The sequence below is a fragment of the Quercus robur genome, chromosome 12 (genome assembly GCF_932294415.1).
Source record: "Quercus robur chromosome 12, dhQueRobu3.1, whole genome shotgun sequence".
NCBI classification, from domain to species: Eukaryota; Viridiplantae; Streptophyta; class Magnoliopsida; order Fagales; family Fagaceae; genus Quercus; species Quercus robur.
Genome location: NC_065545.1, coordinates 5,296,036 through 5,321,668, shown reverse-complemented (window position 1 = coordinate 5,321,668; position 25,633 = coordinate 5,296,036). Strand labels below are relative to the sequence as shown.

General features: G+C 34.0%; 1 protein-coding gene across 2 annotated transcripts in view; it reads left to right on the top strand.

Moving 5' to 3' along the window:
• Positions 1–25,633, top strand: part of LOC126710257 (calcium-transporting ATPase 3, endoplasmic reticulum-type) — a 30,698-nt gene that overhangs the window by 1,296 nt on the left and 3,769 nt on the right. The window contains exons 1-26 of one of the 2 annotated variants that reach the window (XM_050410640.1): positions 311–447; positions 798–872; positions 2,308–2,332; positions 2,662–2,707; positions 3,667–3,726; positions 3,836–3,916; positions 6,780–6,865; positions 8,858–8,959; positions 9,867–9,920; positions 10,542–10,643; positions 12,099–12,157; positions 12,499–12,643; positions 13,108–13,215; positions 15,075–15,227; positions 15,385–15,489; positions 16,291–16,487; positions 17,874–17,985; positions 20,394–20,492; positions 20,605–20,750; positions 20,839–20,896; positions 21,479–21,571; positions 22,140–22,190; positions 22,355–22,486; positions 22,855–22,956; positions 23,425–23,479; positions 24,722–24,807. In XM_050410640.1, the coding sequence (XP_050266597.1) occupies positions 853–872; positions 2,308–2,332; positions 2,662–2,707; positions 3,667–3,726; positions 3,836–3,916; positions 6,780–6,865; positions 8,858–8,959; positions 9,867–9,920; positions 10,542–10,643; positions 12,099–12,157; positions 12,499–12,643; positions 13,108–13,215; positions 15,075–15,227; positions 15,385–15,489; positions 16,291–16,487; positions 17,874–17,985; positions 20,394–20,492; positions 20,605–20,750; positions 20,839–20,896; positions 21,479–21,571; positions 22,140–22,190; positions 22,355–22,486; positions 22,855–22,956; positions 23,425–23,479; positions 24,722–24,807 (2,277 nt within the window). In that variant the 5' untranslated portion in view covers positions 311–447; positions 798–852. Of the gene's footprint in view, positions 1–310; positions 448–797; positions 873–2,307; positions 2,333–2,661; positions 2,708–3,666; positions 3,727–3,835; positions 3,917–6,779; positions 6,866–8,857; positions 8,960–9,866; positions 9,921–10,541; positions 10,644–12,098; positions 12,158–12,498; positions 12,644–13,107; positions 13,216–15,074; positions 15,228–15,384; positions 15,490–16,290; positions 16,488–17,873; positions 17,986–20,393; positions 20,493–20,604; positions 20,751–20,838; positions 20,897–21,478; positions 21,572–22,139; positions 22,191–22,354; positions 22,487–22,854; positions 22,957–23,424; positions 23,480–24,721; positions 24,808–25,633 lie in introns of those variants that run through there. The other variant, XM_050410639.1, reaches the window with a different exon arrangement.

Here is a 25,633-nt window from a genome sequence, read left to right as displayed (position 1 = left end):
CTCCTTTATTTTTGTCAAAGTTATCATTATCGATCTGTTTGCTTTTAAAAACAATTGAAACTCTGCAAATTTAAAATATTGTAAGTGTGTTGAAGAGGGAGCAATGAGCAAAAGTAAGATCATTGATAACCTAACTCGATTTCGTCAATGGTCAAACAGAACCAAGTAGGAGATACCCCTTGCATTACCAAACATTGAAAGCCAATATTACTAAGAGAGGGGATGTGTCTCCCCTTCCATTTTAACTGTTATTATTTGAACGTGGAAATTCTTGTACTGAGCTAGAATATTATGTGTTTCGCACATGCAGGGACTCCCTTCTGGAAGTTGGTTTTGAAACAGTTTGATGACTTGCTCGTTAAGATACTGATTGCTGCTGCGATTGTTTCATTCATTTTGGCTCTGATTAATGGAGAGACAGGCTTAACGGCATTCTTGGAGCCTTCTGTAAGATGCATTATCCTTCTACTTTGGTTAACTGTTTTCTTATATAGTTTAACAGTGCTCATTTAGCTTATAAAATGAAAAGAAAAGAAAAGTTTAACAGTGCTCACTTAATTAATTAAGGATTGTTTGAGTTAAAAAATATTTTATATGAAATCTTTCAATATCCATTGTCTATATTTTAAGTGAAAGTTTATTTTGCTTGACAAAAATATCTTATTGATGTTAAAGGTGAGACTTTGTTTGTACCTTGTGCTATATCACAAGGTATGAATATGATTTTGTTTATTCACCAGATTCTTTACATGTAAAATTAGATTACATATATTCACCAGACTTTGTTGCATGAGCAGGTTATCCTGATGATATTGGCTGCGAATGCTGTGGTGGGAGTGATAACAGAAACAAATGCTGAAAAGGCCCTTGAGGTTAGTCATGGAGTAGTGAATTTACAACACTCACATTAATGCTTGGAAACATCTTGACAAGGCTACCTACTCTTCTCTACTTGTACTAAACATAAATTGAAGCTTAGTCTTATAAGTTGCCAAATTAAGCTATAGAGATTTCTTGCCACTTTTTGATCAGGACTTGAATAAGCTGTCTTAACTTTTGGTGAAGTTCAGGAGTATATTGGAAATTTATATTTAAGTCATCACCTTTGTTTATTGTCACCCCGTTTTGGTCACTTTCACAGATCTGCCTCTACTGTTTAATGCAGAAGTGTTAGAGGTGGCATGATTGTTGTCTATTGGCCTCAAGTTTTCTAATAGCTAGCTTATACTGGATCACTAGGTGATGGTGTGGTGAATGGCTGCAGGTTGTATTTTATGAGTAAAATAAACAACCTGAATTTGATAACCTAAGGTTGTGTTTGGCATTGGCTTAAAAAGCCAGCTTTTTTTACTATATAACTTATTTTTGCTACTATTCAGCTTATTTTTATTACTATTTATGGGTTCCATTGCAATTTTTGGTACTATTCATGGGTTTCACTATATTATTTCAGCTATTTTTTAGTTTTATCTACAGTATTTTCAGTAAAAAAGTTTTCAGTTTAGCTAAATAAGCTATTCTCAAATAGACTCTAAGTGTTCGTTTGGCATGATTAATTTTGTTAACTTATTTTACTATTTAGCTTATTTTTGGTATTATTCATGGGTTCTACTACACTTTTTGGTATTATTCATGGGTCCTATTATACTATTTCAGCTAATTTTACCTTTATCTTTACAGTACTTTTAGTAAAAAGTTTTCAGTTTTAGCAAAATAAGTGGATCACAAACAGACTCTAAGTGTGCATTTGGCATTAAAGTTTTACTCAGCTTATTTTTGCTACTATTCATGGGTCTCATTGCACTTTTTAGTACTATGGGTCCCACTGTACTATTTCAGCTAATTTTTACCTTTATTTATAGTACTTTCAGTAAGAAGTTTTCAATTTCAGCTAAATAAGCTGTTTTCAAATGGATCTTAAATGTCTTAAATTATATATATATATATATATATATATTTTTTTTAAAGTGTGGGTGTGCCTGTGAGTGTGAGTCAAGAGGTTTTTTTACCAAAAACATGGCTCCCAATTCCATCAAATCTTAGTCCTGTTTCTACTATATACTAATCAAGAAAAGGCATTAAATATACTGAAAGTGTATAATGTAACGTCCTAATCATGTTAGCAAACAATCTTTGTTGAGATATTTGCATGAATGCATGTCGACCTTGGGTGGCATACCTCATACCCTCATGTCTCTTCTTGATTTTTTTTTTATACATGTTGAATATGAGATTGTAATTCTTTAGTAGCAGTTTGCTACACTTTCTGTGTAAGCGAACTATCTTCTCTTATTTTGTTTTTAACAGGGAGCACTTAAGAGTCTTTGACAAGGTAAATTCCCAGCCCACTAAAAAGTCATGATTTTGTGGGTTTTTATGCATATCTACTGAGTTGCTGAATGTGGGGGGCTGAAGGATTGATGGGAAATGTCTTGTTGTTAAATTTTTTTTAAGGATGATGGGGGTGATGTAGGATGTTTAATGTGATTTTGTCTTTATATAGTTTTTTTTTTTTTGGGTGAAAAAATAAAAGAAATTGAACTTTAAATAGTGTTTATCTCACTAGTTACAAATTCTCTCCTTTAGCACTCTTGTTCTAGATATTTTATTGCATGCAGCTTAAGCTCAATTTGATACCTCTGATTATTTCTTTTATTGTAGGAGCTACGTGCCTACCAAGCTGATGTTGCAACTGTACTACGAAATGGTAAAGCAAACAGATGAAGAAACAACACTGTTAATGTTAATGCTTGTAATTCTACAAATTGACTTGCTTGATGAATATGATATATAGGATTTTTTGGTATCTTTGACTTTTTCTATTAGGACGTAAACTTCATATCACAGAAGCATGTTGTAGTAGACCTTTTTCTATTGTGATTCATTGGAAATTTTACAGTGTGGTTATATGGTTGTGATATTGATATCTTTCTTTTTTTGATTTTGTTTTTGTTTTTGGATTGGCTTTGCGTTTGGGAGGGTTATACGGAGTTTTATTTTTGGGGTGTGTGTGACAAATCTATTGGAAGCGTTGTTTGGCAACTGGTGTAGTAGAGCCTTTAGGGACCCTAAACATTATTTATTTTTTGGATAGGTAATATTAATTTTATTAAAAAAGAGACTACTTCATACAAAAAAGGCATGAGGTAGCCTAAAGAATTCAAAAAATACCAAAGACCATGTACAACCCCTAAACATTCTTTATAAAGGATTTTGGAAAATCTCAGTTTTGAAGGTTTTTCCTAAACAATTCTCTTGCAACTTTTTTCATGAAATTAGGAAATGATGGAAATGCCTACGGGAATTTTTGGGACACCTGATGCCCCCTTCTCTCTTACCTCTGTCTTTAGAGCGCCACTTTCGTAAAGTTATTCTGATGATAGAAGGATGGCAGGGGTTTACTAACATTGTGGGCCTTTTAGTTTTGGGGATGGGAGAACTTGGATAATGGGCTTTGGCTGATGGTAGTTTGGGTTGGGCTGGTGGTGGTGTTGAATGGCTTATGGGGCCTTTTTTTTTTAATTTTTTTAATGGTGTGATGGCACTGTGAAATTGATGTGACTTTAGGTCACAACTGAAGTCAATACAGTAAAACATAAAGCCTGTATTTTTACACTATTATAATTGTTTTTGATTACTGAGTTGTTTAAAAACTCTCTGTTGCAGGTTGTTTCTCCATACTTCCAGCAACGGAGCTTGTTCCAGGGGACATTGTAGAAGTTAGCGGTAAGTCAGCCATATGCTGTAAACACACAAAAAAGTTTTATATGTGTGGCATAATTTAGCAATACCTTAAAGGAATTCACTTTTATTTTGTCTTTTGTAAATGGATTAGTGGGATGCAAAATTCCAGCCGATATGAGAATGATTGAGATGCTAAGCAATCAATTGCGTGTTGATCAGGCAATTCTTACAGGTATTTATACTTTATATATCCAATTTTGTTTATTGATCAATTATCATTACGAATGTATCATTATATTATGTTCATCTGCAAAGCAAAGGATCAAATGAAGCCAATACGCTTCTATACTGCAATATGAAAAATATACCTTTTGAAGTAGTACTTAGAATCAAGGTTACTTTGTTGAATCGTTAATAGGAAATTGTAGCTTATTCACTTACCCCTCCCCCTCCCCCTCCCCTTCCCCTTGGCATGCATGTTTAGAACATAGAGAACATAAATTCCAACCGTGGGATTTTCAATATATGAATAAAATCGAGGAAGAGTTACACCAAGTATTGTTGTTGTATTACATATTTTCCACTCTTCTGTAGTAATTTGTAACCACCATGAAAGACACTCGTGTTGCTTTCTAATAAATATTTTGAAAATTTGTAGCCTCATCCTGTTAATTACTTCGTTTTTTTTAATAAAATATTGAGATTTTCTGGAATGAATCAAAGAGTTGAATAAAATAAAAGTTCTTTCTATTTTGGAGGCTCTTTAAAAGGTTTGCAGTATCTGTAACATAAAGTGATCTCTTTTTGAGTATGTAATATATATTTGGGTACATGAATGTTGCTTTTAGATTCAGTTATTACTTCCTGTCATAAATAAATTAACTTTCCCAGTTTTGCTCATCCCATCTCCCAGGATTTGTCCAGGTCAAAAAATTAGAAGTTAAAAACGTTTTACTTTCACTTTTGTTCTCATTTTGAAGTTTGTGTTGCGTCTAAAAGATTCAAAACACTAATAATACAATTGCAATTTGGGGAGAACATACAAAATTTTGAATTGTCAAGGCATTCAATCACAAAATTCCTAAATGAAAATTAGGATAGTTTATTCAGTTCCAATGATTCTCATAGCAAGATAAATCCTAATGGGAATTTGCAGTCCTTATGACATAGCTGACATCCTTGTAGATTTCTCTTTTTGAGTAAGAAATATTTGTCATTGTAGGTCTTACTAGTGGGTGGGGTTAGTTGGCCATAGGTTTTACTAGCTAGAGGTGAGTCCAAAGGGCTCTTTTTTAGAAAGGTTCCCTATGTTATAAAAAAAAGGTTCTCACAATTTTCAATCTGGGGAGTTATGTTGTGTTTACATGCATGGCAATATTTAGAGTAGCTTTCGATGATAGATACCTAGCAAGTTGGAAATTATTTGGGTCCATTGTAGGTGAAAAGCCTACCTCTATGACTTTATGCTACTTGGACGCAGTTGATGAGATTATCAATAAAGCTGGGCATTCTTCATTTTGTTTGTAAGAATTTGTTCCCATGCTTAAATCACCTTCACGTTCTATTGATGGTGTTTTCAAGATATAATTGTTCATATTAAGAAGGCACATGGTTCATTTGTGCTTGCAAGAGGGTAGAACTCTCACTTCATTGCATGCAGGGCCGGCTCTATGGTGGAGCAAAAAATGCAACCGCCTAAGACCCCAAGTAAAAAAAAGGCCCCTAAATTTTAACCAATAAGATTATTTATAATCAATAAATAAAATAATTTTTTTTATTAGATGAAAAACAAATAAAAAAATAGAGAAAAATGCAACGTCGTCCACAATATTTTTCACAACACTTTTACAACTAATGCTAAGTAGCAAGTTATTATAGCCTATTGTTGATGGCAAAAAAATAATTATAGTGATATTTTCAAATAAAAAACAAAAAGCAGTTTAAAATCTAGGATTTGTTGTAAAAAATATTGTGAATGTTGCACTTCTAAAAAAAAAAGAATAATAATAAGAGTTTAATTAGCAAACTTTTACTAGTTTTCATCTAAATCTACCACTAACACCACTGTTTTACTTACCACTATCAATCTACCACACCAACAAGTATGAAAAATTTTGTCAAATTTTTTTTGTCTTAAAAATTCAAAAAAAAAAAAAATTCTATGTAATTTATGTTAATTAGTAATAATTTTGCATCTAAATAAGATGATCAATTTTCGCTTTAGGCCCCCAAATGCATCAAGCCGCCCCTGATTGCATGTAAAACTTAGTTTCGTGTTTGGAATATGAGTTAATCCTGTATTTTTGTGCTATCTTACCTATATCATATTTCTGGTGTGAACTTACATATATATGAGCATATAAATGAAGAAATTATTCATTCATTTCATTGTTAAAAAAAAAAAGTGTTTGTGCTTATTGCACTAGGCTCCCGCTTCTGCAGGATTTGCGTACATGCATTTTCTTGTAAAAAAGGCTTTATGTTAGGCTCAAAAGATTGGCATATGTTTAATTGTCTCCTTATTTAGGAGATTGATATTGGATGCCAAATTGGGTTTGATATAAAATATTTTATGATTCCATACTCATTACTGCACTGCACATGTTTCAGGACACAGGCACAGATTGACTTTGTTAATCTCTCTCTTGGTGCTCATAACCAGATATTAGTAAGTTGCATCTAGGTGGGGTGTGGTTGGACAAGATCTAGGTTTTACAAGAGTTGCACTGCATAGTGTTGTTCTGATGACCTTTAAAGTGCTGGAAACTTATTCTTGTGTGGCAAAAGTTTATGAGGTTGACTTGAATGTTCATTAATACTATACATAGTATTACTAGTCAGTTTCACATGGACTTTGATTTTTTATGCTCTGCATGTACTTGAGGCTAGTTACACTATGCTTTGGAAGTTTAGAAATTATGTTTTAAATGGCCATATGTTTTAAGTTGCAATTATAAAGGGTCAGCATGTGCTTACTAAGACTAACAATGCGTGCTAGGCTTTGCCTCTTGTTATATATATATAATGTATGTACATGTGACCAAAATAATGCTATATAATCCAATTTGTCTGAAATGTTTGTTTAATGGTGACAGGTGAGAGCTGCTCTGTGGAAAAAGAGCTCAAGTCCACGAGAGCAACAAATGCTGTATACCAAGACAAGACAAATATTCTTTTCTCGGTAATGTTATAAAGCATCGTTTCACTCTGAAACCGATATCAATTGACTTGTCATAGATTCACAGTTATTTGTTTGATGTTTACTGTGGTATCAATGTAAATTTCAGGCGTATGATGGAATGAGATATTGTCACTTTATCAGTTGGCATTAAAGCACACTGCATAAAAGTTTTAGAATTTAAGGTTTCATCACTGTACTTGGGTTTCTGGTTGATTTGAGATATAGTCATATCTTATATAAAAGAAAGTGAACAGATTGGAGATTGATCCACTCAGGGGAGAGGCAAGTGGTTCATTAGTTGAGTACTTAGGTTCAACTGATTGACATTTCAAAGCATTCATTGTCAAATCAAAGATTGGCTTGGGCTGGAGGTTAGATTTTGGGTGTTCTGGTTTATTTGGCCAGTATATTGTATATAAAATGGTGGTCTGACGTCTTGTATTGCTTCCATATATTAATTATATCCATAATGCTAGGGACATAACCAAAATTCACAACATTCCTAAATTAGCCTACCACCCACACATGGGCTCACCACAATCTGCAAATTAAATATTGCTTTTACCATCCATGTGTGTGAGGTGGTAGGTTAATCTGGGAATGTTGTGAAATAGTTTTAAATTTTTTTTGTGTCCCTAGATGGACTTTAATTATATATAAATAAAACCAGTGCCTGTGAACCTTCAGTGGAAGAGTAAAAATAGTGTCTCTTCTAAAAGTGGACAAATAGAATCAAACCGAATGCTTAGTAGGGGACTTCTAGGTAGCCTGATAAACTGTTCCCCATAATTTTTCTGTAAGCTATTGTTTCCTTACCCCAGCAGGCAGTGTCATTTGTTAGAGCATTATAAATGTAGGTGTTCTACTTTCTTAATAAAGTACCATTATTTATAAATTTTTTTTATAAGTATTTTAACAAGACACATTATGGATAAAACATATAATTAATAGGTTTTTTATTTGATTTTTTTTTTTATAATGAGAATTGATAAATACACATGTAGATCCTTTCTTATATTATTTAATACTTAGTTCTTGTTCAGCATGATAAAGGGTTGAAAAAGATTACAAATAATGTGTTCACGGGTCTGTTACCAAAATATATGTAAAGGGCAAGTTTGGCATTCACCATTTATAGTTTGTTATTTCTTAATTTTTGGTTTGGAACCCCAAGGAATAGCATAATTGGCTAGGGCTCCTGGAGGTCACTAGTTCGAATCTTCACCTCCCTCTCTCTTTGGGGCAAAACTTATTTATCAAATATCTGGAGTTTGTAGTCTGCCTGATTTGGTTGCATGAATTGAGCAAATTTTATCCAGGTTTCGTTGGTCCCGCATACATCTGGATAAACACACAGTTAGAGGTTTTTTTGTCACCTTAGAGCTTTGAGGGTTTAAACTTTAAAGTGGTTATATGCTTGATTTTCCAGCTGTATATGTGGTTTCATGTGATCCTTAATCTGTGTGTGTCAACGAGGTGGTGCACTTCTCTTACTGTTGACAACTTAAAGACGGAAGTTCTTCAAGTTTATCACTTGGTGCTTATTATATAAACTTGCTTCAGTTTAAAATTTCAATTCTGCACTCCTTTATGGCTTTTGCTTTGAAGCATTCAATGATTTTGTACTATATTTCCTCCTGTTGTGGTTTGTGCAAGTCTTTACATTTAATTTTTTTTTCCTAATTATTGCCTTCATTGGCACTTGATTATATGCCCAAAGTTGAGGACATGATTGTGCAAAATATTCAATTGGTTTGCTTAAATCTAATAACATAGAGAGAATTCAAGGATTTTCTTTTCCTTTTCCTGGAGTTCTCTCAACTGACACTTATGTTGTTTCCAATAACATGTCCAGGGTTCAAATCCCCCCTCCCCTGCTGTTATAATTATTGGAATTTTTTTTTTTTTCTGCTGTTGCACTCTCTTCAAAGCTTTGTATGACTGTAAAAATTTATTAGCAATAAACAAGTTCCAGCATATTTTGATTGCCAGGGTACAGTAGTTGTTGCTGGTAGAACAAGAGCTGTTGTGGTGGGAGTTGGTTCCAACACTGCGATGGGCAGCATTCGTGATTCGATGTTGCAAACAGAAGATGTAAGCATTGTGTATCTTCAGCTTTGGACTGTAATTTGTATCTGGAGAGATGTCTGTTGCCCATGTCTTTTGTTTGCACATTGATTAATTATTCTTTTTAGTTCTTATGTAATGTTGTATGCAGAGAAATGTCAATTGTCAATAGCAATCTATTTGCCATTTATTTATTGCCGATTTACCTCAGAGGCGTGAAGTTGTGACCCTTATAGATATGGCTGTCAGCTATTTTCTTGTCAGTAAATTGGTACTGTACAAATTAAGGCCAATAACTGAAAAATTCTGCTGTCTGGCCAATGAGCTTTGGCTCAAATAACACTTCTTCCTCCCGTAAGAATGGGTGGAGGGTGAGAATGTGAGTTCAATACCTACTGGTGTGTGCAACTATCAATCGAAAAAGAAAAAGAAAAAAAGAAGCATCTGTCTTGGGATAGATATGAGCTATCTCAATTTGTGGCTTTTTGGAAATGTGAATTGTGACCCGACCTCTAGTCAGGATGGTAGCTCCCCCCACATGGGTCCGTTTGGGTTCTACTCCCTGTGGGCACTAGTCCTACCTTTGTTATATATTTAAAACAAAAACAAAATAAAAAAGGAAATGTGAATTGTGAAGTAGCCATTGACATTTGAATGGTACCTCGATCAGTTGGGAGACCTTGTCATATAGGCCTTAGGTTGATAAGTAATTTTTGTGCATTACATTTGATTAATGATATTACTGCACTCTAACCAGGAAGATAATATAATTGTACTTTCTACATGTTAATGTGCAGTATTTACATTTTTTTTTTGATAGGTATGTAGTTGTTGATATCTATAATTTTTTGCATTATGTAGTTGTTGATAGGTATGTATTTACCAAATTCGCAGTATTTACATTCTAGTTGTTGATATCTATAATTGTTTGCAGGAAGCAACGCCACTGAAAAAGAAGCTGGACGAATTTGGTACCTTTTTGGCCAAGGTGATTGCAAATCGTCTTCAGTCTTCATTTTCTTGGGCATAGATATGTAGTTGTCTTATGTTTGTGAATAGGGCTTTGTTGTTGATTAATCACTGGTAATTGGTAAACTTAATTTCTTGGAGAAATGAAAATGATTTTTGCTAATTTTTTACACTGTCAGAGTTCCTTTAAAAAAGAAAAAAGACTTTTCTGTCAGAGAGGATGAGCTGGTTGTGGAAAGAATGGTTCTGTTTAAAAGCTGGGTCCTGTTTGAGTCCGGATTTAATGAACTGTAAAATGCTTCTCACATCTTTCATCTGAAACTGTTTTAATCAGTTACGCCTTCTTGGACCTACATCAGGTTTTTACTCTATTTATGTTTCTAAGTGGCCATGTTTGTTGGTGGTCCCTGAGGATAGAATTTCTTCTGTGATTAATGAATCATGCTGTTTTTACAATGGGATTGTTTCCTTTCTTACCACTATCATGTGTTTCGCATTTTTAAATATATGAAAAGAAGTTTTGTCCTGACTTTCTAACAATTTTCAATCTCACATATCTTCGGGTCTCATAGAAAGATTAAGGTTTAATTTAATCATTAGTTTCTATTTGATGAAATCTTAACAATGGTTATGTTATTAGGTTATTGCAGGGATTTGTGTTCTAGTATGGATTGTAAATATTGGTCACTTTCGTGACCCTGCTCATGGTGGGTTCTTGCGTGGTGCAATTCATTACTTTAAGGTAATTCTTTTCATAACATTTCAGCTTGGTGTGAAAGGTTCTGTTCATAAAATATATATAGGTGTTTTGATGGCTGTCAAATATCCTTCATTTTTCTTAGGATTGCCCAAAAAAGAGTCTAAGGATTTGGACTGTTTCTCTGCAATTTCAATAAGAAACTGAGTATCTTATTGGAATGGGCGAATATGTTGGAAGGATCCACAACTAAATAAAATATCTGACACTGTAAAAATCTCTTGCAGACTAAAATCTTGGTTTTTTTTTAATTGAGCAAGGTTGATGAAAATAGGGTCCCAAGGATCTATTGCATGTTGTTCCTTGTTCACTTGAGTGAAATCAGTGCATGTTAAAGAAAATCCTGTCTTTGATATGAGAATGCATGGACAGTTCCAAGATCTTAATTTGGATATTCAGGAGCTAGAGAAATAATTGTAATAGATTTCTCTTTTGAGTGATGAATCACATGGTGAAAATTATACTTGTGTGATGAGAATTAGATATTGTGATCTGGTTACTTCATGCAATGTCATTTTATGAAACTAAGGGATCTGGTTATTGCAAGCAAGTTGATTTTGCTAGATGGGTTCTTGAGCTGATGGGATAATGGTTCCACATAGTCATACCATTCTACTGTTTGGTTTATATTTCTTATATTTTTATTTATTTAGTTAGTAGAAAAGTGTTGCGGTGAAACAGCTAATAAAAAGAGTTTAGTTGATGTGAATGTTCAGGTAAGGAGATTAATATAAAAAAGAAGAAGAATAATGTTTAGGTAAGTAGATGGATAGGTTAAAATACAGGAAAAAAATATAATAAAACAATGAAGATATTTATAGAATGATGTGGGTGGTGTTCATGGAGGATAAGATATGAGGGAAGTCCTTATGATGGTTTGCTCATCTGTAATGAAGGCTAAAAATCAGTATGGTCAATAAATGATTTGATTCGAGTTGGGGGAGCAAAAAATATAAAGGAAACCAAAATTAAGATATGAGCCAAGTAGTTGGAAACCAAAATGAACATTCAATTCATGTATCCAACCCCTACAAATTGGGGTTAGAGCTTCATTGAGTTGAGTTGCAGGCAAACTTTTACAGCTATATATAATAGTTGCGTTAAAGCAAGACTACAGTCCATTAAATTTTTGTGTAAATGTGTTCCAATCCTGTGGAATCATGTGATAATAATGTCTCTTATATTCCTTATACACATTTTCAGGAACCCTTTTACTGGGGCTTCTGTGATTTTGTTTATGCAATGGATGCTGACTTTCATATGTTTGTGGTTTGGTGTTTAAGAACCTGGTTATCGTAATCAAATCATCTTTGTTATGTTTGTCTACTGTTCTGTTGTTTTATTTTGTAATTTGGTTGTGCTGAGTTTCTTTTAAATGGCAATGTTGATTTCTTTTTTCTTTTCCATGTTTTTCTCCATAAAAAATGGATGCCTGCCTAGATTGCAGTTGCGCTTGCAGTTGCAGCGATTCCCGAAGGGCTTCCTGCTGTTGTTACAACGTGAGTGCTTTCCCTTTTACTTGGTTTGCTTAATAAGTCATTAAATAGTTGTCGATTTTGGTGAGTTTAATTCTATGTTAAAAAGACACTCATATTTCCCTCTTCCCTCTCTGGTGTTGATTCTACTCTTACATTTTACATTTTTTAAAATATGAGTAAGTCTCCATTTAGTTATAGACATACCTTGATTTGAAGAATGAGATATGATATTATTTTTGAATGTGTTTTCTTGTGGCTGTTTGAGTTTATTTTGTTGATTGACTTAGCTGGCATCTTATCTATTAAGATGATTTTGTATTTCCATTTCTGCTTCATGGTCTTTTTTTCAACTCTTCTTGTAGATGTTTGGCTCTTGGAACAAAGCGAATGGCTCGATTGAATGCTATTGTACGGTCTTTGCCATCTGTTGAGACCTTAGGCTGCACTACAGTAATTTGCAGTGACAAGACTGGAACTCTGACTACCAATATGATGTCTGTCTCAAAGGTAATTTTCCCCAGACTTTTTTTTTAATAAAATTTTTTCTTCCCTAATCCATGCACCTTCCAAGCTTGCTATAAGGCCAAGCGATTTCTCAATCCTTCAAGGGCTTGTCTCTGCCCCTAGCACCTTGTTCTTGTTTTTTTTTTTTTTTTTTTTTTGATGTTTGAATAATTTAATCATCAAATGTAATAGACTTAAGTTGTTTTCATTGCTGCAATTTAGAAAAAATATCCGCTATGTTTTACTCTTTTTTTTTTTTTTTTTTGGAGTTTTATTTTGATAAGTAGTAGAAATTATTTATTATCTAACAAAAAAGTAATATGTTTTACAAAAGTTATTTTCCCACCATTTTGTTTGCTAGACATACAAAACCTTTAATTCATGATTTGTTATTGGTATGTGTATCTTTGGTGTAATTATACTGTTTTATCAAATGAAAATTTTGCTCTGCTATTCCGTCTGGCCAGGTATGTGTGGTTCATTCTGTAGAGCGTGGTTCTGTGATTTCTGAATACAGTGTCAGTGGGACAACATTTGCACCTGAAGGCATTATCTTTGATGGCACTGGGATGCTGGTAACTTTTTTTTGTATATTATTTTCTCTGGAGACTTTACTGCATTCTTGTTGGAATTACATGTTATTTATTTATTTTAAAGATGAATATGATTCAGGGGAAGTGGAAAATTTTTGAATGATCATTTATGTGAATTCTTTTTCCGATCATTTTATGTCAGAAATTTGGTTCACCAAATGGCTCCTGTTGGACTCTCTTTATTTTTTTATATTTTATTTCCTACATGAGAAAATCTTAGGTTTTACTTGGAGTGTATAGTGAAGATTCAATTAAAGTGACCAACCCTGTGTAGGACTTGTAAATCTGATGCCACCTATACTTATCAAAAAAATCTGATGCCACCCACTAGATATGCAAATGGTTTTGACTCCCAAGTTCCCTCAATTCTGCTTATATTGCTGTCAGTTGAATTCCATCATAATAGGATATGATTGTAACCTGGTAGACGAGATACTTGGGCATTTGAGTGAAATTTTAGGGTTGTTAAAATGCTTCAAAGTATGTTTCATTAAGAAAAGTAAAGAATGTGCAAATAGGATGCCTAGGTTCATCGACTTGTGCCTTTCTCTCTCTCTCTCTCTCTCTAAATATATATATATGGTCGTTATTATGATATTATCATTATCATCATTATTATCATCTTCATCAAACTTGAACTTAGAATTGAAACCTAACAAACTGTACAAGGTTTACACTTTGCTTAAGTCCAGCAGCTTTAGCTCTTTGAATGCACAAGCTTTATGCCTTGGAAATACCTAGAATCCGTTAGATAATTATCTTTCATTTTGTTATGAAGCAGGGTTTTGACAATGTTCATGTCTAAAAATGCTTGTCATAATTGCAATAGAAACTAGAATAGTAGATAGAGGTACAACCATCTTATAAAGGAAATGTTGTGAACCATTCTATTAAGTCATATGTATTATCATTATAGATAAAATTTTTCTTACTAAAATTGCCAAGTAAAAAAAAAAAAAACGACCACACAAACAAAAAATAAAAAAAAAAAAAAAAAAAAAAGCATCCAAACAATCCTTAAGGTGCAGCTAGACAACACAACATCACTCAAAACCTGAAGTCTTAAATTGTTATCTTTGGATTTCAAACATCTAACAAGCAAACTTTAATGCCAAACACGTATGGGACAACCGGTCAAGTGACCATTTTATCATTTAGATTCTTTAGGCCAATTTTCAATTAGAATTGCTAGTTTCTCAAATTTTGAGGCCCAAATATAAATTTTTTGAATCCAAAATTTCAAATATACATATACACACAAACTTATAGAATATATATATATATATATATATATATTTGTGGGGAGGGGGGGGGGGGGGGGAGGATAGCCCACTTGTTCTAAAAGTGCCTCTGTCCCTGCACATTACCAATTTTAACAGTCCTGTACACAAAGTTATCAATACCGTACTGTACTAGCCTGTATTTTTTGTATAGATCATTAAATTGGTACAGATGTAGCTTAAACATGCCGATTCAAATGTCAGTCCATTCTGGTTTATATCAGACATTTTCAGCTGTTATTGGTTGATGGTGGGTGATTTTACTTGGTTTCGGGGTTTCAACAACCCTTCTTCAATGTCTAGAATAGACAGAGTTTTGATTTCAACAGAGTGGGAGGACCACTTCTTGGATGTGACCCAAAGGCTTCTTCCTCGTGTGTTGTCAGATCATTGCCCTCTTCTTTAAACATCATGCCATTTTTTAACCCATCTTAGGAGAAAGTAATACATATAATATTTGCAATGACTTTTTAGAACTGAGTCTAGAGATAGGTAGTTTATGTCTTCATTCAGAATCTCCCATTCAGGACTACATTGATATGATGTTGGGCTGTTTTGCAGCTTGAATTTCCAGCCGAATTACCTTGTCTTCTGCACATAGCAATATGTTCAGCCCTTTGCAACGAGTCTGTTTTACAATATAATCCTGACAAGGGGAACTACGAAAAAATTGGCGAGTCAACTGAAGTAGCCCTCAGAGTCCTGGCAGAAAAGGTTTGATCCTATCCCTGCTTTAATAAAAGTATCCAGCTTACCTAATTACTGTTGTTGTTGCCTATTCTTATTTTTCACCCACTCCCTCTGATACCTTTTTGTCATGCACTTGCTTATTTTACGTTGCAAACTTGCTTTTGTTGCTTTCTGTTATCAGGTTGGACTTCCTGGTTATGACTCTATGCCTTCTGCTCTGAATATGCTGAGCAGTCATGAGCGTGCATCCTACTGTAATCACTATTGGGAGAGCCAATTTAAAAAGGTTTGTTTTGTAATTGGTTCCTACATTTTGTATGAATATATGCATATACCTGTATATACATGTATATGTATACAAAATTGACCAAGTTGAACTTAAATATTTGTGGATATGGTTGAATTTCATGTTGATTCATGTTGCTGGACTGCCAAATATGGTTCAGTTTTGGGAAGGAAAAAACCCAAAAATTTCCCTCATAAACAATGGGAAAAATGTACATAGTTATAAATATTTTGGAATTTCTGAAGTTATGATATTCAGAATTTAATTCTCATGTAGGAAAGGTGTGAACATAGGATCTGATTTAGCCTTTCTTCAGCAACTCATTTTTGGATATCTATATGGGAAGAGCAGTCAGCAGTGATAAAATATTATTATTACTGATAAAGTAAAGAGGAATGATAGGTTTTTAGGATCAAAAACTTTTTCTTTGGATCATAATATTTTATCTTTTATTATCTTCCCTTGATTCTCTTGTGAGTTAGATGTTCCTCTTTCCTTTTGGGTGGAAGAGGGGGAGAGGGCATGGTCATGCTTGGCCAGCAAAGAGACAGACCTTGTACATGTTAATTCTAAGTGTTTATTGCCCATAGTTTCATTCATGGTACTTCTAGTTTGTGTAAGACTGCTGTTAGTATAAAGCTTGATGTTGTAAGTAGAATGAAATTCCTCAAATATGAGAAATAATCTAAACAAAAAAAAAAGCTTTTGCAATATAGAATATTTTGTAACAAAAAATTTCTGTTTATTTTGATATTTTGCTATTTTCTTGTTGATGTAAGCTTAAGGTTATGGTATTTGCAGATTTCTGTTTTGGATTTTTCTCGTGATCGTAAAATGATGAGTGTCCTTTGTAGCCGAAAGCAGAATCAGATTATGTTTTCTAAAGGTGCTCCAGAAAGTATCATTACTAGGTGCACAAATATTCTGTGTAATGGTGATGGTTCCACTGTTCCCCTGACAGCTGATATTCGAGCCGAGCTGGAATCGAGGTTTCACAGGTTTGATTCATTTTGTGCTCCACCCTTTCACTACCTTTCTCTTTTCCCTGATTGTTCTTGTTGTAATTATTTATATATTTTGTGTGAACACGTGTCTTTCTTATATACCTAATTTAATAATGCACAAAGTTTTTTTTTTGGGGGGTGGGGGGGGGGGGGGGTTTGGGGATGACTACAATCATCTCATGAACTTATTCTCCTTAAAATGATGAAATGTCTTTAAATATATCTGTGGATATTACGTATACCTAATCTTGTCAATTTTGTTTCAATACTTTCCGTAAGGAAACATAATGAAGGTTCAAATACTTTTGTTGATTCCTGCAATCCAAATGGGATTTAGAGAAACCTTTTGCTACATTGCAAGGAGGCCCATCAGTTGTGGAGCTTTGTTTTTAGATCTTTTGGGATCTACTGGGTTTTGCTAGAGAGAGTGATTGATCTTTTGTTTGGGTGGAGGAATTGGCTGGGAAAACATTCCTTGGATATTTGAAATTTGTTTCTGTCATGTTTGATGTGGATTATTTGGAGGTAGCACAATAGGTGTATGTTTGAGGATATGGAGAGTCTAGGGGATCAGCTCTTAGCCTCATGTTTAGGCACTTTCTTTGATTGGTCTTGTGCAAGGGGATTTACAACTAGTGAATAGTGAATACATCCCAGCATTTATAGAGTCCTTATCTTTCTGTACATAATTCTTTTATGACGTGTTGTAATTATTATGGCTACTTTGTGCCCTTTTTGTATGAAGTAGTCTTCTTTCAATAAAATTATTCTTAATTAAAAAAATAAAAAGGATTTAGAGAATAAAACAATTTAGTAAGGGAAATAAGAGAGCTAGCTCAAGCTATCAAATTAATGAGAACACCCACACTCAATACTCAAGAGAAAGGGGGAGAAAACGCCACAAACCTTGTCTAAAATTCAGCCAATCATTCTCCAAAAAAGCAATTGTTATAACTCTGGCAAATCCATAAATTAGATAGAGGATATTTCCCTAGCAAAAACATGATCACAACTACTAATCCAGATGTAATCTAATGATTCTAAATCTGACCTTGAATGGTCACATGACTTATTACATAAAAAATTTAAAGGACTGACTTAGTAAACATATTAATTTTTAAGACACCCCAAAAAAAAAACAAAATGGATTCCACAATCTATCTTGCATGTATCAGGCTTCCTTTTAGTGTGATGCTCAACTCTTTGTTAGTCCCATTCAACATGCGATTGATGCTGAAAGTTGATGTTCATGTTTATTATTTCCATAGTTTCTACAACTATGGCTAATATTTTGAAGATCAAGTGTAAATTAATTTCTGCATAATCTTTACTACTATAATTTTTGGTAGTTGGTAGTATGAACACAAATTTATCGGTCAGTTTTGCAGGAAAAGAGACATTGAGATGCCTGGCTCTTGCCTTGAAATCAATGCCCACGGGTCAGCATACTCTTTCTTTTGATGATGAGAAGGATCTTACATTTATTGGGTTGGTATGCTTTCTTTTCCAAACAAAATGTTATGTTTATTTGGTGTTTATATCACATTCTTGCACTAAGCTATGTAGAACACAGATTGTAGTATTATGCAGAAATGGAATGTAAATGTCATATGCCATTTGACATAGAATGTCTCTTGATAGGGGTGAGCTTACATACAACTTACATAGACTGTTTCATTATAAGTTAGAATGTGATATGATAGTTTAAGTTAAAATATTTATCATTTTAGCCTGGTTTTGCCCCAAAACCTTGTATAAATGGAGAAAACGTAAATCTTTTGGTTTGGACACCAGATGCAAGCCATCAAATACATGGTTGGACAATAGAGGTCCACTACCCTTTGAACTCAAGTGTGATTAAATTATTAGATCCTATTGGAATTTTTCATAGTTAATGTGATTGATTGGATTTGATTTTGATTGAGGATTTTGTGGGATTTATATATCTCATAATTACGGTCTTATTTTTTCTTCCTTATGGATGTAACCCTGGAAGTCCTTCTAAAAGAAGGCTGCCATAACGTTGATGTTATGATGAATTTGATGAATAATATTGAATTGATATTTTCCTCTCTAGCTTGGTAGTGATTCTAAGCAGCCTTAGGTGGTGAAGCCTAGGGTTTGGGCAAGCTCTAGGTGGTGAAGCCTAGTGTTGTTTTGTTCTTTCAAAATACCTACGAACATTTCTTGACAAACCTCATACTGCATCATTTTTAAATAGTAAAAAATAGTGTATTGGAATTAAAGTGAACCACGTTTGGATCAAGTCATCTCAGAAACTCAGTTTTCTAGGATAATAGTGAATTATAGTAACTCTGTAATGGATATATGCTGAATGAAGTCTTGTTTGCGTACTTTTTTGATTCGCTAGTTGGGGCTTTATTCTAGCTGATTGTCTGTATTGCTGGTAGGCATAGTCTCCACCTCTTTTGTAAAGCTTTAGTGATAATTTATCAATCACTAGTTGAAATAGAATTGGTCCCATTTTTTATAAAAAATTTGCAAGTAAATATTGCAGTTATTATAGACCTTTGTATTGTTCAATAAATCCACGCACAATATTGTCACATGTTTCATGTCAACCACACCCCCCCCCCCCCCCCCCCCCCCTCTTTCTCTCCTTTTTCCCTTCTCACTTGTATCAATGTTTGATGAATGAATAATAGTTGGACTATCTGGGTATTTGAATGCAGGAGGCTTTACCCAGATCCTAGATCAATATAGTATATGATTATTTACCCTTTGGAACAGTAGTTGATACACAATTACTACACAATAGAATATGAAAATTAATGTAAAAGAAGGAATAGTTTTGGATTAGCAATGTGTTGATTTTTCATTTTTATTCTTTTTGTTGTAGTTATTATTATTATTATTATTATTTTGACACGAAAGTTAGAAATTTTATTAATATCAAAGCCAAATATATGTTTGTAGAACATTGTACATTCCAGCGCATCACCATTTGCATGGAATTCCCACATTTCTCATTGAATGACACAGATTGAATACTAATGGCCCCTATACAATTTGTGTATTGTGGGATGCTGGGATAGAACAAATGGAGTTCTCCTGACAAAACAGAGTTGTCTGGTAGTATCTGTTTTTGCTTGCTTGTTGGTGTGGGATGGGGATCTAACAATTAGCCCTATTATTTGGGAACCATCTCATATGGGATGATGGTGAAAGGTGGATGGGCTGTAGACATTTTCAGTTCGACTATCTAATTTGGGTGCTATGTTTTTCCAGAGATGGATGTTTAGGGCATTATCAGAAAAATTATTGTCCTTTCACAGAAGTTAGGTATTCAATCTTTGTATAGACTAATGTGCTCGCCATTTTCATCAACTGTTTTATGATTCATGAGGAGCAGAAAAATCTTTATGCTTCTGTGGAGAGGAACTTTTTTCTGTGTGGCAGAGAATTAAGTAATGAGTCTATGTATGTTTGATAAGTTAACTTTCTGGTAAACTTGTAGGCATAGTCACTTTGGGATGTTGGAATTTTTGTTGAATCCTTTCTAGAAACAGAAAAAGAATTTGTGAAATACTCTAATTGTTGCCATTCTTCTTCTACTTCTTCCTGAGGTTTATTTTTATTTTTTAGTTTTTACATGCGCACTCGATGGGTCTTGAATCCTTGACCTCACCCTCCACCTAGTACTTATAAGCAGAAGAGGTGCTGGTTGGGCTAGAGCTTATTGGCACTTCTTGAGGTTTATAGACAGTTTATTTCTATATTTACTTTAGTTTATCACATCTTTTAGTAGCAGTTTGTTTCCTGTTGAACTGTCTGATTAAGATTTGGGTTCTCCTTCAAAACCTTGACTTGGAAAATATATAAGCATACGTTTTTTTTGTTGGTCTTGCTTGATTTTATCTCTATGTCTCCCTTTTGAAGGTTGGAATGCAAGATCCACCCAGAGAGGAAGTGAGAAATGCTATGCTTTCATGCATGACTGCTGGCATACGTGTTATAGTTGTCACTGGGGATAACAAGGTAACTTAAAATTGGTGAAACTCCCTCCCCCTTTCTTTTGTTTTTTCTTTGGCAAATAGGGTATTTGTTTTCATATTTATGCTGCCCTCATTAATTTGAGACACAATTTCAGTCTACTGCTGAATCACTTTGCCACAAGATAGGTGCTTTTGATCATCTGGTAGATTTTGCTGGACACTCTTTCACTGCTACAGAGTTTGAAGAACTTCCAGCGTTGCAGCGAACGCTGGCATTGCAACGTATGGCGCTTTTCACCAGGTAAACCATGTCTTGTCTATGTTTAGTGAGTTCCAATGGGAGATATGATAGATCATATTAAATATGTATCTTCCTTCTGATCTTTCAGGGTTGAACCTTCTCATAAAAGGATGCTGGTTGAGGCCCTACAGCACCAAAATGAAGTGGTATGTCCATCACAGAATGCTTGTGTGATTAGGAACATGTGATATCTTGTTCATCGTTAGGTTTGGGATGCAGTTTGTTGCTTGCTGTCAGTATCTGAGTATTTTGTTTACTTGAAAGTGTCGAAAGAAAAGGAAGGCAGACCATGTTTATCAGACTTTTAAAAATTGACTAAACTAACAATAGTTAGAAGTTATATATATATATATATATTTCTTTCTTTCTTTCTTTCTTTATTTATCCTTTATCCTTGAAGATAGGTGTTATTGTGGAGTGTTTAAGTTGAGAAGACAATTTGCAAGAGAGATCTAAGGGAGGGAGGGAAAGATATAGTAGATTACTTACACATATTTGGCATTGGCTTTGATATGTTAAAATATCTTTAAGAAGATGAATATGACTGGTTGAATTGGATTCTTCTAAACAACACCAAATTGTTTGGATAAGGTTTTCTTGAAGTTAATTGTTATATCTCTTAGCTCTTTGTATCAATATTTATTAATTTATGTTGCATTGTATTTGATCCTATTTGTTGGACTTTCACTTCCCCTAAAATTTTGAACACAATTCCTTGAATCTGTTAGGTTGCAATGACTGGTGATGGCGTCAATGATGCACCTGCACTGAAAAAAGCAGATATAGGAATTGCAATGGGTTCAGGAACAGCTGTTGCCAAGGTATTAATAGGAAGTCTGTGTGTGTGTGTTTGTGTTCAAAGCAACAGAAAAACCCCAACCATTCACTGGATGAGCACCACCCAGCCGCTGGGATTAATTTTCTCTAGTTTGAAGTTTTTCAAACTTTAGTCTCTCATGAGCTATTCTATTCCTTCTGGCCAAAGGGCAGTTAGTTGGTGGGCTTTTATCTAAGACCCCTTTACAAAAGTGCATATCAAGGACGATGAACAAGTTGAGTGCCATAATAAGTGTGTGACTTATAATACCTACATATTTATATAAAGGAAACATTACATAATTTTGATATTGACCTAATGTTTGCTTGATCCTTGTTATATTGAGGGGCAATCTAAACTAAGATTCACTGTCTTCAGTCATGTTATGCAAAATTCAATCCACATAATTTTGATCCTAAATTTATTAACAGTTATAGTACTATTATGTTGTACTAGTTTTTCAAAATCTCACTTGATGTGCAAAGTACTCCTAAGCTTGGTATCCCTGCCTGGTTTACCAAAGTTAGTTCTATTTTCATTTTCCTCATTATCTTTATTGTTGGCCTTTTCAGAGTGCAGCAGATATGGTTTTGGCTGATGACAATTTTGCTACAATTGTTGCGGTATGCCAGTCTCTCAATCTTTATCAGTAGGGTTTCCATAGTCTTCTCTTCACCTGTTTTCTTCCCATGTTTTTTTTTTCTCTTGTGAAAATTTATTCTCTTGATCTTGTTTATTGACAAAAGAGAAATCTTTTTCAATATTTTCATCGTTTTATTATGGGCAGGCTATTGCAGAGGGAAGGGCCATATACAATAACACAAAGCAGTTCATCAGATACATGATCTCTTCAAATATTGGTGAAGTAGTTTGCATATTTGTGGCAGCTGTACTTGGAATTCCTGATACCCTTGCCCCTGTAAGTTTATAAGTGTACAGATTTTGATCTTTCAGTCAACTCAGTTTATGTAAAAAAAATAAAGAGCTACTTTATTTTAACAATGATTTTGTCATTGTAATGGCTTCTATTAAAAAACACATTTAGATGTTATTATTGTAGGATCCATGCATGGTATCTTCATTACTACCTGTTATTGAGAAACAGTTTGTTATTTACATTAAGATTGTAAAATAATGTTAATTACCTTGTTGGTAGCAATCACTTGAAATTATGAGTCCCTTTGCATTTTTCCTGTTTCTATCTTTTGCTCAAAAGCAAAGAGTTAAGGTTTAAAAATATGACTAACCCCCCCGCTCCTTCTTCTTTTCCCTGGGCTCGAAATTCAGGTCCAGCTGCTCTGGGTCAATCTGGTTACTGATGGACTGCCTGCCACTGCTATTGGTTTTAATAAGCAAGACTCTGATGTGATGAAGGCTAAACCTCGTAAGGTATTTCTTTCTTAATGTATTAAATTGTGTGTGGGGCCAATGAGCTATGGCTCAACTGTTCCTTCTCCCATAACAATGGGATGGAGGGTAAGGTCGTGGGTTAAAGACCCACTGGGTGCGTAACACATTTGGGCCTGTTCCTTCTCCCATAATAATGGGGTGGAGGGTAAGGTCGAGTTCAAGATCCACTGGGGTGCATAACACATTTGGGCGGTGTTACACATAAATAAAGTGTGTGGGGTTTTCTTTGGGGGGTGTTGGTAAAGTATTTGTTCTTGCAAATAGATTATACAACACATTTGGGTAATAATTTTCTAAACAGACCTTTTCCTCTGACCATGTTATTTAATTATGAATCTTAAAATATATCAAGCTGTTTTCTAATATGATCAGAAATAGCGTTTCTTCTCATGTTATGACACTTTTCTTCTCAAGATATATCACTGCCCATTCAAAATGGATGTGCAGGTGAATGAAGCTGTTGTCACTGGATGGTTGTTTTTCCGCTATTTGGTAATTGGAGGTATCCACAATCGCCATACTTTGTTTTGTTTATATGAAACACCCTCCCACATTGCGGTATAATGTTGGATTCAGCATGTTCTACCTCGGGTTGGGTAGTTGGGTATTATATCACACACACACACAAATGAATTTAATATTATTGATCTTGCTCTTTATGGTCAAGTTTCTTTTATTTATTATTATTTTTACCCTCTTCCAGTTAACTTGATACAGGAGAAAACCAAAACTGATGCAATACTAGAACTAAAGAACAGAAAAATTAAATAAACTAGGAATCAACATTTAGGTGTGCTTGGAATTGGCACCTAGCATGGAGGTAAACCTAGGAATAACCTAGGGTTGGTTGCAATCAGCATTGAACCATCACGAAAATTTCAAATGAAAATTTATAATCATGTAAAATGTAAAAATATTGAACTTGGGTTCCCTAATTGAGTTCCGAAATTATTATCCTAGTGGGAAGATAAAATAATTCTACTCACTTATAAAATAAAATACATAAATAATTCTACTTACCTGTTATGAAAATGAATTAAATTCCTAAACCATATTGACAAAGAAAATAACCAATTACATAAATAAAGTGAATCCTAGATATTAATTAATTAGGCCTTAGGCCCAACAAATAGCTGGCTTCATCCCTAAGGCCATTGGTTGGGTCGTCTTCTTCCTGCGTTTGCATCCATAAGTCAGCGTAATGGGGGGGTTCTATATCTTTTGTCCACACAAAGACTTGATTTTCCCCCTATATCTATTTTTGGGCTGACTGAGCTGCATTACGACTATAAATTGCTTGGTTAAATTTATCTATTTTTCTGATCTTATTCATTTCTTGGATAAATTGCTCCCTATAAAAATTGTCATGGTTCACTGTCTTAGTTCACATTATTGTTTGTTTCAGCCTATAACAAATGCCCAAAATTAGGTAAGGAATAAACGTTTATAATTTATTGAATATTTTCTCCATGGAAATTTTCAAAATTAATCCTGTAATCACTGCCTTTGGGCCCAAAAACGATTGGTGTATTGTGTAACAATTGTGAGGTAGAGGTTAGTGATTAGTATGGATTTAGAAAAACTAATTCTGTTGGATATATGATTTAGTGTTTGCGCATTCTTAATACTTGGTTTCTTCAGACAACTGTGTTGCTTGATTCAGGGGTACGGTATATTTATCTGTTGTTTATTTTGCTTATGTGAGTCCTATTGAAGGCGTTAAAGTGTAATTTGGTTGATGCAGCTTATGTTGGTCTTGCCACTATTGCGGGGTTCATATGGTGGTTTGTTTATGCTGATAGCGGTCCCAGACTTCCATACAGTGAATTGGTAAGAATTCATTATATGTTAGGATTATTGTTGTTGGTTAGCTTATTGGAATGGGAATATTTCTTTGATTTGTGGCTTCCTTTATTTAGTTGGTGTAAGCCATATTGAAAATTTTGGGTTTTTAAATCTCTTTAATTTTGTGTTTAACTGTAATATTTTGGATGGAGCCTGAGTAAATGCATCCTCCAAATCCATATTGGAGCCAAAGTAACAAAAATAAATAAATAAAAGATTATGTGGTATTTGATAAATGTTGGTTCAGTATGGGGATGATAGGCTACGGGTACGGGGATACAACATTTCTTGAAAAATTTAGGAGACGATACGCTGGGGATACATGTATTAATTACTTATAAAATATTTTATTTATAGTTTTTAAATATTGTTAAGCATTTTTTTTTTATATATTTTTTAGCATATATCAATTTAAGAGCAATAATGAATGATAATATGAATCTGTGACCATTAAATGATATTTAGATTACAAACCAAAATCCAAAAGAATAAATAGAAGATAACTAGATAAGTGTTCAACATTGAAACCAAAATATAAAATTCTTACAAGTTTGGGCTATTTCTCACTATTGGAGGTTGGATTACAAGGGTATCCAAGTCATATCATGGGTGTATCCTAGATGTATTGATACTTAAAAAATGACTGGGTATGTATCTTTTAGAGGTATCCAATATGATACCGGTACGATACTTATTGGATACTGGTATATTAGCAAAAACGGAGTATCTGTGCATCCTACTAGTAGTCAATGGAGGGCTTTGGACTCCTTTGTGTTCATTTGTACATGAAGTAGTCTTATTCCAATAAAAT